Source organism: Silene latifolia, chromosome 5 (genome assembly GCF_048544455.1).
Source record: "Silene latifolia isolate original U9 population chromosome 5, ASM4854445v1, whole genome shotgun sequence".
In the NCBI taxonomy this organism is placed as follows: Eukaryota; Viridiplantae; Streptophyta; class Magnoliopsida; order Caryophyllales; family Caryophyllaceae; genus Silene; species Silene latifolia.
The window spans coordinates 29,431,610-29,447,604 of record NC_133530.1 but is presented as its reverse complement, the minus strand read 5'-3'; the positions used below and the strand labels follow the sequence as shown (position 1 = coordinate 29,447,604).

At 39.8% G+C, this 15,995-nt stretch overlaps 1 protein-coding gene across 1 annotated transcript; it reads right to left on the bottom strand.

Moving 5' to 3' along the window:
• Nucleotides 1-6,233: 6,233 nt before the first annotated feature.
• LOC141657158 (protein VASCULATURE COMPLEXITY AND CONNECTIVITY) lies at nucleotides 6,234-10,727 on the bottom strand. The gene is made up of 3 exons (XM_074464300.1): nucleotides 10,293-10,727; nucleotides 7,820-8,022; nucleotides 6,234-6,779 (listed from the first exon to the last, which is right to left on the bottom strand). The coding sequence occupies exons 1-3, from the start codon at nucleotides 10,395-10,397 to the stop codon at nucleotides 6,458-6,460; spliced, it is 630 nt and encodes a 209-aa protein (XP_074320401.1). The 5' UTR covers nucleotides 10,398-10,727; the 3' UTR covers nucleotides 6,234-6,457.
• Between the last annotated feature and the right edge of the window lie 5,268 nt (nucleotides 10,728-15,995).

The window sequence follows — 15,995 nt, the reverse complement described above, 5'->3', positions numbered from 1 at the left end:
ATCAGATGGATGTGAAAACGGTATTTCTTAATGGCAATTTAGAGGAAGAGGTATACATGAAACAACCTGAAGGATTCTCCTCTAAAGATGGTGAGCATTTGGTTTGCAAGCTGAATAAATCCATATATGGTTTGAAACAAGCCTCCCGTCAATGGTATAAGAAGTTCCATGAAGTTATTTCTTCGTTCGGTTTTGAAGAAAATATCATGGACCAATGCATATACCTTAAAGTCAGTGGGAGTAAGATTTGTTTCCTTGTGTTATACGTGGATGACATTTTGCTAGCAACCAATGATAAGGGGTTACTATATGAGGTGAAACAATTTCTTTCAAATAACTTTGATATGAAAGATATGGGCGAGGCATCTTATGTCATTGGCATTAAGATCCATAGAGATAGATCCCGAGGCATTTTAGGCTTGTCTCAGGAGGCCTATATCAACAAAGTGCTTGAAAGATTCAGAATGAAAGATTGTTCACCAAGTGTAGCACCTATTGTGAAAGGTGACCGATTCAAATTTAGACCAAAGTGTCCCAGAATGATTTAGAAAGGGAACAAATGAAAAATGTTCCATATGCTTCAAATTGGGTAGTATTATGTATGCTCAAGTCCTGTACTGGACCGACATTGCATATGCTGTTGGAGTATTAGGCAGATATCAGAGTAACCCAGGTTCTGATCACTGGAAGGCTGCAAAGAAAGTGTTGAGGTACCTTCAGGGTACCAAAGACTACATGCTTATGTATAGACGGACTGATAGTTTTGAAGTGGTGGGGTACTCTGACTCAGACTTTGCTGGCTGCATTGATTCACGAAAATCCACATCAGATATGTGTTTATGCTAGCCGACTGAGCTGTATCCCGGAGGAGTACTAAGCGGACATTGACACCACTTCTACTATGGAGGTCGAGTTCGTTTCTTGTTTTGAGGCTACCTCACATGGTGTATGGTGAAAGGTTTCATATTCGGGCTAAGAGTCGTTGACTCTATTAGTCGGCCAATTCGAATGTATTGTGATAATTCAAATTTGCGGTATTTATGGCTAAGAATAATAAAAGTGGAAGTCGAAGTAAACACATCGACATTAAGTATTTGGCCATAAAAGAGCGTGTTCAAGAAAAGAAAGTGATCATAGAACACATTAGCACTGAATTAATGATTGCTGATCCCTTGACTAAAGGCATGCCACCTAAAGGTTTCAAGGGTCATGTAGTGAATATGGGACTTGGTCCCATAATGTGATACATTTATTTATTGTATTGAAATTTTTCATTTAGTTGGATATTTTCTCATTTTGGATTATGTACGTACATACTTTGGTTATTTATTTTTATTGAGAAATATCATTATATTTTGACCTAGAGTAAACATATGGTTTATTCATTAAGTTAAGTGTGAGTGGTGAGACACCGAGTATATCGTAATACATGGAAGATTAATTCTCGCTCTAGAGAATTCGTCGCTATGATTCGTGTATGAAGTTTCTCTTGCTTAAATGGGCCAAGTGGGAGAATGTTGGATTTTTATAAATAATTAAGTAAATAATATTAATCCTAATATTAATTTCAGTTTTGTAAAAATCCTATTTTGTGGCCCATTTTTTTGGATCAACCCATGACTAAAACTCGCCTTCATTCACTCCCCATTTACAGTATCCACTCCACCATTCTAGTATCACGTTTAACTGCTCTTTGATGGCAAGAGCAGTATATAAGAGAACTATCCTTCATTGATAAAGGTCACCAAATCTACTCTCTCTTAAGCATTCTATACACCATCTAAATTAGTGAGAAATGAGGGTTTGGAACCGAAATCGACTTAAAAAGCATACGGTGTTTTACGGCGACGGGTTTACATCGGAGACGGGTTATATAATCGGGTTTTTAAAGCTGTTCAGGAATCCATAAGCAATGGCTGGAGGTTCTAATTCTCGATCTTAATTTATCGCTTCCGCTTTCAGTTTATTGAATGTTTATTTCAGTAATTTAAACATGCATATTAAGTATAAAGAACTTACACTGTGTAATCTACACAAACTCTCCACTTGCCATTCTTCTTTTGTACCACCACTACGTTGGCTAGCCAGTTAGGGTACATGACTTCTCTTATCATCCCCATGTCCAATAGTTTGTCTACTTCTTCATTAATGATAGCATGTCTTTCAAAGAAAGAAACTTTCTTCTTTTCTCATTGGATGTGCTTATAAGACTCATCTATATTTAGTTTATGTGTAATAATATTGGCATCTATTCCGGTCATATCAAAATGTGACCAGGCAAAACATGAAGATTTACCTTTAAGAAAATTTACTAATTCTCGCCCGATATTATCGGGGACATCGATCCTACCAAGACGTGCCTGTCAGGGTACTCGTGGTCTAAAATTACTTGATCGCTTTCCATTTTGGTTTCTCGCCACATGAGTTGTCCCGACAGTGGTACCGTAATTGCTAGGCGAGGGACTTACCCGCCTTGAAGGCTTCAAAGACTCAAGATAGCATTCCTGGCGATTTATGTTCACCTTTTATGGTTGCTACTCCCATTCTCGTTGGTATTTTGATGCATTGGTGATAGGTGGAGGGTATGGCCCTTACGTTGTGGATCCATGGTCTTCCCAATATGGCATTGTAGGATGAGAGGCAGTCCAGGACTCCGAATCTTTTGTATGAAGATACTCCTTCCACGTATGTGGGTGTATTTCTCCCAAAGGTGTTTCTTGTTTCTCCACTGAATCCCACTAGGACATTAGACTTCTTTATGATTTGGCTTTCATCAATCTTCATTGCTTTAAGGACATCAAGCATGATCAGGTTTATCGAATCGCCTCCATCTACCAGGATTCTCATGACACGTGCAAATCCTATTTGCATGGTGATCACCAGTCGTCATGGTGGAGGTCCGGAATGCCCCGCATATCGTTGTCGTCAAAAGTAATTTGAGGTAAATTGATAGGTTTAAAAGGAGATTTCATTTTTGACTCCTCGGCAATTTTCTTTGCAAATTGAGCCGGTCAAAGCCACAAATTTTCGATCCTCCATTGATGAATTTGACTTCATAAATGGGTGGTGCGGGGGGGTAAGTCACGTTGTTGCCTTTCTCGTGTTTTTTTTCTTGTTCCATCATCTTCCCTGTTCTTTGTTGGCATCAAGTCTTTCGTATCCTTTCTTTAGCGGGTAAACCACTTGTCTCCGTAATCCCGTGCATTCTTCCTCGTTGTGTGTCCTATGTCCATGTGAAATTCGCACCACCTGGTGGTGTCCTTCCTTGAGTTGGGGTTGTCTGACTTCTTTGGCCACTTGATAATGTCTCCCATATGGTCAAGTCTCTTGATCACCCCGCAATGTCAACAGAGAAGTTATATTCCTAGACATGTAAGGATAAGTATAGGAGTTACCTCGTTGTTCATGTGTATAGTTGACTTCGATCCGTCAGTCTCGTGTAGGGAGATGGCCTGAACCGCTTCCTCCGTGGTTAGAGCTTTTTCTCGTTGGTTTTGTCATATCCCGAGTTGTTGTCGCATTATCTCGCTTTGTAGCCTTTGTCTTCTTCCAGCCTGATATAGCCCATGGCTAATGCTTGGACATCTTCAAAGGTATGACAGGCTTCATGGTCATTGCATCGTAGAAGTCACCGTCTGTCCAGGGGGTAGCCCTTGCCTGAAAGCTTCAACGGCCGTTCCAACATCACATCTGGGGATTGAAACCTTTTCTTTGTTGAATCTTGTCATGTAGGATCCGATGGATTCTCCAGGCTTTTGTTTAACCCCCGTATGTGTCACCGGATCTCTTTTCTAGTTCCCCTCGCCGCAAACCAACCGATGATTGAAAGAGTTGACCAGTGTCAAAGAAAAGGACTTGATGCTTCCATTTGACAGTTTATGTACCATTGCAGGCAGGTCCGTTCGAGTTGTTCCAAATCCCTTACACATGCGGACTTGACGTAGTTCATCGGGAATTGATGCTTTGCCAAAGATCCTTTGCTTGTAATAGGCAACATGGTTTTGTGGATCTGTGGTTCCATCATAGATTCTCATTGAGGGAATCATAAATTTCTTTGGCAGTCTATTTTTGTTATTTCATCCACAAAGGGTGAATCAAAGATAGCTCTCTGGATTTGCTTCTTCAATTGGGGTAGGAACTCCTGGAATCTTTTCAAATCTCTCGTGAAGTTTTTGGATTTCTCGAGCATAGCCATCATAATGGCCGTGTTAGTCCGATCCGATGAGGTCTCTTCATTTTGGAGTTCTCCCGAGTCCGTTCCTTCTCCCGCTTTGGATTTTGATGGAGTAGGAGTACCAATATTTGAGAAATCAATGTTCCTTATGATTGAGGAGAATGGTGTGCCAGTGACTTTCAACTTTGATCCCGAAGCTTTTTCTCCCACCGTATTTTTAGGCCGGATTCGATTCTTTCAATTTTGCCACTTCGCTTCACTGATCATTTTTTGTTTCAGATTGTTCCATCTCCAACAATCGTTGTTTGGCAAAGAATGCTAATTGTTGCTCAACGCTATCTCCTGCCATCTTTTCTTAGTTTTTTGTGGTATTTGGTTGTGGGCTTTGATTATTTTTGAGTTAGATGCCCCACGGTGGACGCCAATTGTTTTGACAGGCTTTTTACTGATCTAGATTGTCCTGCCAGGGATTTATATGTAGAGTGATCTAACTCAAACAACTCGCCTGATTGGTATAATTAAGTGCAAAATGAACTAATAAACAATGACACAAAGATTTTTATACGTGGAAAAACCCTGGGAATAAGGGAAAAAACCACGGGCACCAAGCCAGGAGTGATTGTTACTATGGTTTTAGATAGCCTGACGAGTATTGTTATATCAAAGTGACATGCGAATATATAGCTTAAGAATACAAAAATATAAGTAAAAGTGAGGGTATATCTGTTGTCCCTTCTAATCTTCTCTTCTTTTCTATTTATAGCCGATCTCTCCCTCCTTCTTATGCCGTTTAGGGTTTCCCCGGTAAATAGGAATGTGCCCTATTTACCCTGAGGTGGTTGCCTCTTTATTAGCCGTTGTTTTGACTGCTTCCTATATTATAGCTTTCTGGAATTGGTCTTCCTTTTTTGTAGGGAACATATATCAACTGCCTATTTGTCGCCTGTAGTGGCCTGGTGCTTTTCCTTTTTAGGCTGTTGGTTATCTTTCGCCTGTCTTTCATCAACTCCTGCTTGGTGCCTATCCGTGTTGAATCAATGCCTGGTTTCAGATGTCTTTTGCCCGGAAGTTGTCCTTGGTCGCTGCCTCTGCCTATATCGTGTCGCAGATAATTTAGGGCCCAACAGTATCCTACAAGTTGAAGCATTTGACCCTTAGCAATTGTGGTAATCTGAAAGAGCTTGTATTTGATGCAGTCAATCTAATATGTTTTTTTTTTCGAAGAGTCCTCAATCTGTTCGTCCGCTCATGGTGTTTAAGATGCTACCCAACCTTGTTGAACTGGACTTTAGTGCGAAAAGTTGCTTATACCCATTTCCTATCTTGAAGCAGTTTTCATGCTTAGCCAAGCAGCTGACGAAGCTTTCTATATGTCCATGTGTCATGTGTGAGTATATAATCTTTACTCTTATTGTGTTTCAGAACCAGAGTATCTTATGTTCACTCACCTTGACCACCATGTATTTCAGCTCGCTGTTCTTCGGTCTCTTCATACGTGCATGCCCAATGTTGCATGAGCTTAAACTACAAGGATGCCGCCTACCTCTTACTCCCAATGTTCTAGATCTGTTTTCTAGGTCTGTTTTGACTTTTAAGGTAAGGCCTGACAGCTGACGCCACTGCGACCCTGATTTTGTGTATTTACTTATGCTGGAACGAACGCAAACCTGTTTGGTGTAGTTTTAGCAATAACCATTGTACTCGACTACTCGTAAAACGTTTGCATGGTGTATTTTAGCAATAACAATTGTTCTCGTAAAATGGAACGGCAGGAGTAATAAAAATAAAGGTACTCACATACTCGTGCCTCTTAAATGCACACTTTTCCGATGAGAAGCTTCCTCCATCCAACTTCTACGACACAACCCTAATACTATAAAAGTATGCTATAGGAAATAACACGCAAAAGTCGAAAATCCAAACCCATAGGTTCCATAAAGTTCCTAACAATGCAAAGATGGTCACCTATGAATTCAACTCGGAAGACTTTAATAGCATTGCATCACAGGTCTTAACGCTTCCTCCGACCTCTCTAGGAATGAATAATAGACGGCCAAAATAAAACAAGCCAAGCTACATGATCTCGTGCATTGCAACTAAGAAAAGCCATTAACACACAAACCTCTCAAAATATTTACCGTGGCTGTTTAATCACGTGTTTAAGTTTGGATATCTAGTGTACTATACTAAACTACTAATGGTCCGATACAATGGCAGTTAAACACGCTAGCAAGGGTTTCCGTAGTCTAAAGACTTGCAGCTCACTACTTGAGGATCAACAGTTCAAGTAAATTGCCGCCTTATATATGTGTCTTCGTGCACAAAGACAGGATCATGGGAAGTTGGAGGGATCTGGGCTTGTCCCATGGCAACACCACCCTCATTCGGCAAGGAAGGACTGCCTACGCTCTTTGAAGATGAAATGGTCAAGAAGTAGAGGATGCTGAGAGTGACACTAGCCAAGGACAAGACAGAGGCCATTGCAAAGACACCGGGTTTGACTACATAGCAGTAGTAATAGCCTAAGTACACGTTTTCTGCTTCATGTTGATCGTTGAGGGCTGCTCCACCTAAAAGTAGGAGGAATGCTACAACAAATGTGAACCTGCAATATCATAAGAACGAGCTTATTTTGAGAATTAAATTGAGGCCAAAGAAATACTGCCAACTACTTAAAAAGAATAAACTGGCAGAAGCTCCGTGATCTTTGACTTAACGTATTTGTAGACAAGGCCGTATGCTCGCGGCTAAAAGGGGTTGGTTATTCTAAGCCAGGATAACACGATTAGTGTAAATTTTGGTTCTAGACACAACTTGTTGCAAAGAAGCCTACAGAATATGGAGGAGACAAGGAGACTGATAACAAAGCAAAAAAGGACGTAATAGCTCTCAGTTTTTGGAAGATCAAAATGGTTCCCATTACTCAATACCCCCACCATCAAAATCATCCGATATTGCAAGTTTTATACGGAGCAGTACAAGATAAATTTCTTGTAGCTCAGCTCCCATCAAACAGAAGCAGTAGCGTATTCAGCAATGTTATGTCAATTGCCTATCACAGATACGGAACAAAAAAAAAGTAGCAGTAGCATATTCAGCAATGTTATGTATGTTGCCTGTCATCCGCCAGCATTCAGTATAGAGTATAGACACTTAACATGGGGCAATCAAAAGTGAATACATAACTGAGCTTGCAACAGTACATCAGATCCAAGTACCTTTCTAAAGAAAGTATGGGATAAATCTTATGAAACCATTTGAGCCGAAGGTCAAAAACCAATTGAAGTCAACGCCTATCCTAGCGCAAGCTCATACACTTAGGGGACCCAAGACTCATCCTTATATTAAACATGAACCTCTAGCATGCGTTTGAACGGCAGTTGGTAGCCGAATTACACTTAAGCTCGATGAGCAAAGACATCCTAAGCTGATAAAATGAGATGCTCTAATTGTATCAAAGATCAAATCCATGTTGATAGACGCATATTATGAAGGGTTTATTTACATCCAGATTCCAGAATGAATTAGTTCATCTAATATGAATCATCCCAAGAGAAAGAAGCACACCTTACTTGGCTAAGGCAATGTAAAACATCAGACACAAAAGTAGTACGGAGTAAGTCACAATATAGAAGAATGGAGTACCAAGATACAATGAAGCAAACTAGGGCAAGAGTCCAGTGAGTAGTTGAAGTATATGGATTCCTTCTGCAGCAGATACAACCACTGGCAAAATTGATGATAATTTGAGCAATCAGAAGCGAGAGTGCTGATGTGATCCCTAGACCATACGCCGGACTTCTTGGGTAAGAACAAACACCAGGTGAAGTTTCATTCACTTGAGAAACCTACAAAATTGACAAAGCATCTGTCAACAACAGTAACAGTAGATATATATTTGGGGACTTAGATGTACAAACAAAGAACTATACTCTAATTCGAACATACGTACTAATCTCTATATGACAGACGTTTGGGTACCTAGGGCTTGCTCGAGATGGGGTTAATTGTTACTAAAGTGATAGAGCTCGAATAAACTAGCAAATTGAGGAAAGTGGAAATAAGGTAGAGAAGGTAATGGTTACTCAATAAGGCAATAAGGGGAGGTTTGGTGGAGGTACTGTTACTAGGGTAATAGAGCTTAAACGAACACGAAAATGGAGGAGAATAATCGTGGTGGAAGATGAAATGAGGAAGAGAGTGTAGCAGTTGCTCAATCAAGGGAGAAATAGTTACTTGCTCCCCCCAAGTAATGTATTACCCTCATATGGGGGTAATGATTCCTCTCTTGCCTCTTGTTCCCACCCGCCACGACCATCACTAACCATCAATCTCCTCCTATTTCTTCTTGTTTAAGCTCTATTACTCCGATAATAATTAATTACATCCATCTCAAGCCAACCCTTGTAAGTACAATAGCACAATGGTTAGACTGAAGAATGGCACTCTTAACACTTTATAATCTTACAAGACCCAAGAGCATAGTCTTGAGTTTTGAAGCTACATATTGGTTGGATAAGTTGTGTTCACAAAGACGAAAATGAATAACTTGCACATCATAATCATATCTTAATTTGAACAGTTAAGGACCAAGATGATAAATGAGACATGGTAAGCCGTAAGCTCTTCAATCGTCCCAAAAGCTTGAATTTTGGGGACCTAGATCTCTTACAAAACATCAATAAATCACTTCAATCTAAAACTGGAAGCTAAAGAGCCCTATTTTTACAAAGAAATCAGTCACAGTTCAATAGCAGCAAAAAATCTACAGAGTCGCAGACTAAATCTTTCCACTTCAAAAAATTTTCTAAACCCATACAATCTTTCCACATCAACAAATACTCGAATTTTAACCTCTACCAACAGGACCAAATTACAACTTGCTCAATATTTCTTCAACAAATAATTCTATTCTCTCTCCACAACAAGTCAACAACCAAGGCTCAACTGTAACTTCCTAAAACACATGGCAACGATACTATAATACAGAAATGGAAAAATCTAAAGTTGACAAGGCATCCGCGAATAAAAGTAACGAAAGAACTATATATGGATAGTTAGAACTTTGATGTACAAACAAAGGGTTTATACTCCAATTCTAACATAAGTACTCTCCTCTACATGACAAACATTTGGATATCTAGGGCTTGCTTGAGATGGGGTTATTGTTACTAAAAAGTCAAGGATGATAGAGTCATACTGTCATAGAGATTGAATAAACTAGCAAACAGAGGAAAGTGGAAAAACGGGTGCCATTACCCATATGGAAATAATGTTTTCCCAATCACCTACTCTCGCTACCACTACTAACCACTAATCTCCTCCTATTTACTTTTTAATTTATAAGCTCTATTACTTTGTTAATAGGTTTAAAATTGTTCCGAAATCCTATCAGAACCCTTCATATACATCATAATCATACATTAATTTGAACAGTCAAGCCCCAACAGCTGAATGAGAGACATGGTAAGCCCTACAATGAATAACTTGCACATCATAATCATATCTAAACAAATCACCCAAAAGATTGGATTTTGGGGACCTAAATCTCTTACAACAAATCAACACACAACTGCAATCTAAAACTGGAAGCTAAAGAGCCCTTCTTTAAAAAAAAACCAGCCACACTTCAATAACAACAACAACAAATTACAGTCACATACTACTAAATCCTTATAAGACTATATGCACAACTAGAGAAAACATCTCAATCCAAACTAATATTTGTCAATGTTCTCTAATATATCTCCAAACCCGAATACACAAGGTAAACAAATGATTGGGACAAACAAAATCCGAAACTTGGGAAAACATTACAAACACCAGTTTCTCTAAATCCATACTAGTCAATATTCTCCTGTTGGGGTTACTTTCCCAACATCTCCAATATCTCACTGCACCAGAATTTAAAAGGTAAACAAATGATTGACTTCCGAAAACATTACAAAATAACAACTTGCTCAATATTTCTACAACAAATCACTATATTATCTCTCCACAACAACAAAGAATCTAACTTTAACTTGTAAAAACATGTCAACATATTACAATACACAAATAAAACCCAAAAACATAAAAAAAAATCACAAAACAAAGAAGATTAATAATAATCACATACCTTAATCCGAGTACCTTCAGCAGCAAAACCCAGAACAACAGAGATTAATCCTAAAAACCCAACTAATAAGCATATTACAAGACCCTTTCTTTCTATCCTCCACATTTTTTTTTAATTTTTTTTTGGGTTTTATCTTACACGCCGCTTTCTTCTAGTTTTCTTCTTATTCTCACGCTAACACGCGCACAAACTGTGAGTACTTTTTTTAGGTGACAGTCAACAGATGTGTGAAAATAATGAGCTTGTTAGCAGCAAAATTAAATATTCCGGAAGTATTTGTTTTTTTAAATTTGAAAAAGAAAGACGCAAGTTACTAAGATAATCAGATTTGTTGTTGAGTTTGTACTTGACTCAATTGAGTATGGCCCCGACACACAGCTCGCACACCATGCTTTACCATCTCTTTTTTGTTGGACACTTAAGAGTTGGAACCCAAACTCTTATTTACCCTTTTTTTATTATTAAGAGAAGGGTCCTATTTTGAACTTAATTTGAATTTATTTTCGTTCAACTCTATTCAGTCCAATCAGTTTAGTTCATCTTTTCGCAAATTAACTCTTACTATAGTTAAACCCAGCTTTATTAAGTTCAGTTCAGTTCAATTGCATTAAATTCGATTTATTTCAACTCTTTTCAGCCGAAAAAAAAAGCCTTATGAGTTATGGTGTGTTTTTTTTACCAACTTTTCTTGACAAATGCAAAATTTGTGTTTCGTTGTTACTTGCTTCAAAAACAAAGCAACATCTAAACTTGTTAACTTCTCTCTCTTCTCTAGAGAGAGCTTTTTTCTCTCTTTTTGAGAGCTTGTTTTTCACACTTCAAAAAAAAAAAAAAAAAAAAAAAAAAAAAAAACTCAAAAATCAATTGATAATCAATTGAATATACAATCTCTGCATCTTCCTTGATTGTTGATTGGGTCTTTGAAGAACCCTAGTTATCTCTGACAGGTTATTCCTGTCACGGGATTTTTTAATCCAAAAATCTATCCCTAATCTATCTTTAATCATTCCATTTCCGTGTCATTAATTGGTCCGTTCTGTTTTGGCCAATTAATTTTCAATTAAAATATAAAAACCCTAAATCTCCCATTGCAGTTATTGGGTAGTGAAGAACCCATTCATCATTTTCCTGACAAGTCCTTTCTTATTCAATAAGAATACCAATCATAAATTTATCTTTTTCGTTTGCAATCATTTTCTACCGTTTTCATTAATTGGTGCATGCGGTTTCTTGAGCTGCTCCCAGAAGTTATTCCAATCAGCTGTTAGCAGCTTCTAACGTGATTGAGGGAACTGAACCGTCAATCAATAGGATTGCATGCATTAGGGTTTGGGAGTCCTTATTTAAGCAGTTAAGGATGGGGAAGTTTGCTCCATCAAAATTCAAATCATTTTTTCCATCTTCTCAATCTAATAAATTAAATCATCATCAATTCACAAATAAAGACACATCATCTGTTCCAATTGAGTTTGAGGCTCAATTTGGCCGCTATGGTAATGAAGGGCGGGGTGTGGATGCTGATGTTCATCAAAATATTTACCATCACCAAATTATCATCAACCACATCAAAATGTTGATTTCAACCCAATGAATCCCTTGCATGCGAACCTGTGGAGGTTCCCTAGGTCTGGGGGGGGGGGTTATAAATGTGGATCCGGCTGAGTTAGGGAAGTCGAGGGAATTTTGGGGGAATTGTTGTTTAGGTTTTCTTGTGGATTATAGACTTTTTGATGATAATTTGGTTAATGATATGATTAGGAAAAAGTGGAGTACTGATGGTAGGATTACTGCTTTCAGAATGGGGGAGATTTATGTCTTTCACTGTGAGAGTGTGTCTGATCTTGAGGGGTTACTGGCGAGGAGCACTGTCACCTTTGACGGTGCATTGATGGTTCTTGCTCAGTGGTACCCAGACACAGTTCCTAGAACTGTCAGGTTTCCTTATGCTGAACTATGGGTGAGGGTTTGTGGGTTACCCTTTGAATGTTTAAATATGCATGTGGCGCATGTGGCGGGTAAACTGTTAAGTCATCATTATCATTTGGAGCCTTTTGAGGTTCTACCTAGGAATGATTATCTTAGGTTGAGGGTTTGTCTTAAGCTGAATGAGCCACTGATGCCAAGGTTTTTCCTGGCCATGGATGCTGGACATTTGTTGTGGGTTCAGTTTAAATATGAAGAGGTTTTCAAATACTGCATAAGGTGTGGTAAGGTTGGGCATAAGGGGTCGCAGTGTAGGGAGAATATTATGACAGTGGTGTCGGCTGTTAATGGAATGATGGATAGGACTGTTGAGCGAGGGTTTGTGGTATTTCAAGCACAAAGCAATCATACTATGTTTAATTTATACCTAAGAGCGACTCCTTCTACTACTAGATATATATCTTCCAGGCTGCATTTAGGGGATAGACGACCTGCATCTGAAAATCAGGGTCGTAATGTAAGGGAAAGGGCAGTGAATTTTGACTTGGGAATCACTCCTGGTGGTCGTGTTTTGCCGGGGATGAGCTTTGCTGTGACTGCACAGCCATTTGCAGGTCCTGTGATCTTTCAAGTGGGGCATGGTGCTGCCCATTTGGGGGAAGAGGGAGGTTTTCAAAACCAGGGAGGTAATGAACAACAACAAAATAATGTGCAGGGTCTTAATCTTGGTCAAGATGTGGTAATGGGTGAAGGTGGGGGGGGGGGAGCATATAAATAACGTTGGTCAGCCAGCTAGTGTTCCTGTGAGTGGTCAAATGGAAGTGAGGGCAGGGAGTGGGGGTGAACTGGGTCAGCAGGGGGGCAGGCCAGGGGAAGGGGGATGGTTACTGGGTGAAGGGAGTAATCTCCATGCTAATACTAATCAAGAGGCTTATTTTAGTGCTGGTGAGGATTTTGAGGGACCTGGGGATCAAAATGCTGGGAACCAGGGCTTTCTGCAGCAGATTCAGGCTTCTGATTCTTATGTCATTTTCGCTGGTTTTGGTCGTCATAGGAGGATTTTGGATCGTGATTTGCGTCTTCAAGAGGCTATCCTGAATCGGGTGGAAAGTGATGTTGAATGGGGTAGGGTGTTGGATGATGACCGTGGTTACAATCAAACTTTTGATCCACCTCTGGGGGGGTATTCCAATTACTTAGCATTATCCAGAGGTAGTGATTGGTGAGAATGTTGAACCTGCTGATGAGGGGGATGTTCATATGGTGTCTGGGATGGTGGGGAATGACCCTGATAATCCAATTGTGCTAAGCTTTGATTCTGAGGTGGAACCTGCTGAGGGGGAGGGTGAGACTGATTCCTATCCAAGTAGTTGGATGATTCAACTAGGGGATGAGAGGACTCCTTCTAATGAGTCATCAGCCTTTCATCATAGTTCTGCTATTAACTTGTTGACTAGCTCTGAGGATATGGCTGAGGTGACTGGGAATGAGGTCACTACAGAAATGGCTGAGGTCACTAGGACTGAGGTTAATACTGAGTTGTGCTTGAATGGTATGCCTCACAATTTGGAGGAGGGAACTGCTACTGATGTTGCTGTTGTTCTTGAGAGTGAGAAGGACGTGGTGCTTACTATTGTCCCTGATGCAATTATTCGTAAGGAAAAGGAACTGGAGGCTGGGTCAGCTTCTATTAAGCCTTTGCAGACGCTTTGGGGTGAGCTGAAAGGCGAGTTGTTGACTAATGCTGCTGCAGATTTGGGTCAGTGTTCAAGGGGAGCTGCTACTGAGCAGTCCAAGGTGTTTAAGTTCTCATCTTATGGGAAACCTTCTGCAAAGATTATTGCTAATATGGATAATGGGAAAGTTTCAAGGAGTATTTCAGATGGTTTTATGGGGCTTGCTGATTGCTATCACCTTTCTGATTTAGAGATGGAACATAGGGAAATGGTGGCTAATGCTAGGAAGCAAAAGTGTTGCACTCTTATTGATGATAGTTTGGTTCCAGATTCTGCTATGGAGTCCATTGATACTGCTAAGGATTATCTCTGTCAGTTGGCCAAGAGGAGATGTGTTGGTGAGGGTCAGCCAAGTTCTCAATCAGTGGGTGTTGGGGGTTTCAGGGTTGCTGTGACGGATATGGAAGTTGAGGTCTCTACTGATTCCTCGTCTACTAGTAATGATACTGGTTTTGCGGAGGTTGGACCTAGGCAACCTCCTGTGTTCCCATGAATGGTCTCACATGGAATTGTAGGGGTCTAAATAATACGCTCGCCCCTACAATTCCAAAAATTAGGGCGTTATTAAGTAATAAGTATTATGACTTTGTTTTTTTAACTGAAACTAAATGTAATGTATGTAGTATTAGTCCCCTGTTTAGGCCTTTTGGTTTTTCTAATAATGTTGGCATAGATGCCAATGGTAGTTCGGGGGGTTTATGGGTCGGATGGAGGACGGAGGCTAAGATGAGCCATATTTTGTCATGTACCAATTTCATCGTTTTATTAGTGGAAAAATGTAATGGGCGTTTATGGTACTTGGTTCTTTTTTATGGTGCTCCTTCCGTTCAATTACGAAGTTCGGTGCTTGACGAGTTGGAAGAATGTATTTCAACATTTGAACATCCCTTTCTAATTATTGGAGACTTTAACCAAGTTGAGTTTGGAGATTATAAGCTAAGTATGAATCCAAGACCAATTTGTGGGGCAATCGATTTCAATATATGGAGAATTCATAATCAATTGGTAGACATACCTTTCAAGGGTCCCCGATATACATGGTGTAATAATCGTAAAGGTTTGAAGCGTGTGTATGAACGAATTGATAGGGCTCTTGGTTCAAAGGAATGGCTTACGATGTTCCCGGATACGAGAATTAAACACTATCCTATTCAAATTTCGGATCATGCTCCTATTGAACTTGACTTGCATCTCACAAAGAACATAAACAAGAAGCCTTATAAACTTGATGCATGGGTTTTCTCCTATGAGGAGTGTTTGTGTATCATTAAGGATGCTTGGCGGTTGCGGGTATGGGGTTCTCCGGCTTTTCAAGTTGCTCGAAAACTGTCGGGTGTACGACAATGTGTACGTCGATGGGCGTTAGATAAACGACATGAATGGAGAGCTAAATGGGACGATTTTCTTGTGGATTTGGAGAAGGGAATGGATGTTGCGGTATGTGAGGGGGATGATTCACTATATACGATGGTAAATGATCAAGTACGTGAGTTCTCAAAGGCTGCGGCGGTGTTTTGGAGACAACGGGCCAAATTGAGATGGGCGGTGGATGGGGATACGTGTACTAAATATTTCTTCAATTGGGTAAAGGGAAGAGCGGGACGTAACTTCATCTTAGGAGTGAAAGATGGTAATGGGGAGTGGATTTATGAGCCAGAATGCATTGGAAAACAGTTTTATGATTCGTTCTTTTCTTTATATAATCTGAGTGCTAATGATGACGATGGTGTTAGGGATCAGCTAATGGATGAGGTTTTGAGAGGTTTTACTAAGTCCGTTACTAATGATGATTGTGATGCACTTAATAGGCCTTTTACTGCTCAAGAAGTGCAACGGCTGTCTTTCAAATGGATGCACTTAAATCTCCGGGTCCTGATGGAATTCCAGCTATTTTCTATCAAAAGTGTTGGCATTTCATTAAAAAGGATGTGACAACTGCGGTCCTATCGATTCTTAACTCGGGGATGGTCCTCAAGGAACAAAATAGGGCATTTATCACATTGGTTCCGAAATGTGATAATCCAGAAAAAGTTGGGGATTATCG

Excerpts from the sequence above, each read along its gene's own strand:
- LOC141657158 (XM_074464300.1), bottom strand. The coding sequence starts at position 10,397 with ATGTGGAGGATAGAAAGAAAGGGTCTTGTAATATGCTTATTAGTTGGG. Across the intron at positions 8,023-10,292 it reads CTGAAGGTACTCGGATTAAG|GTTTCTCAAGTGAATGAAAC; the intron begins GTATGTGATTAT and ends TCAATTTTGTAG. Across the intron at positions 6,780-7,819 it reads GTTTGCTTCATTGTATCTTG|GTTCACATTTGTTGTAGCAT; the intron begins GTACTCCATTCT and ends ATGATATTGCAG.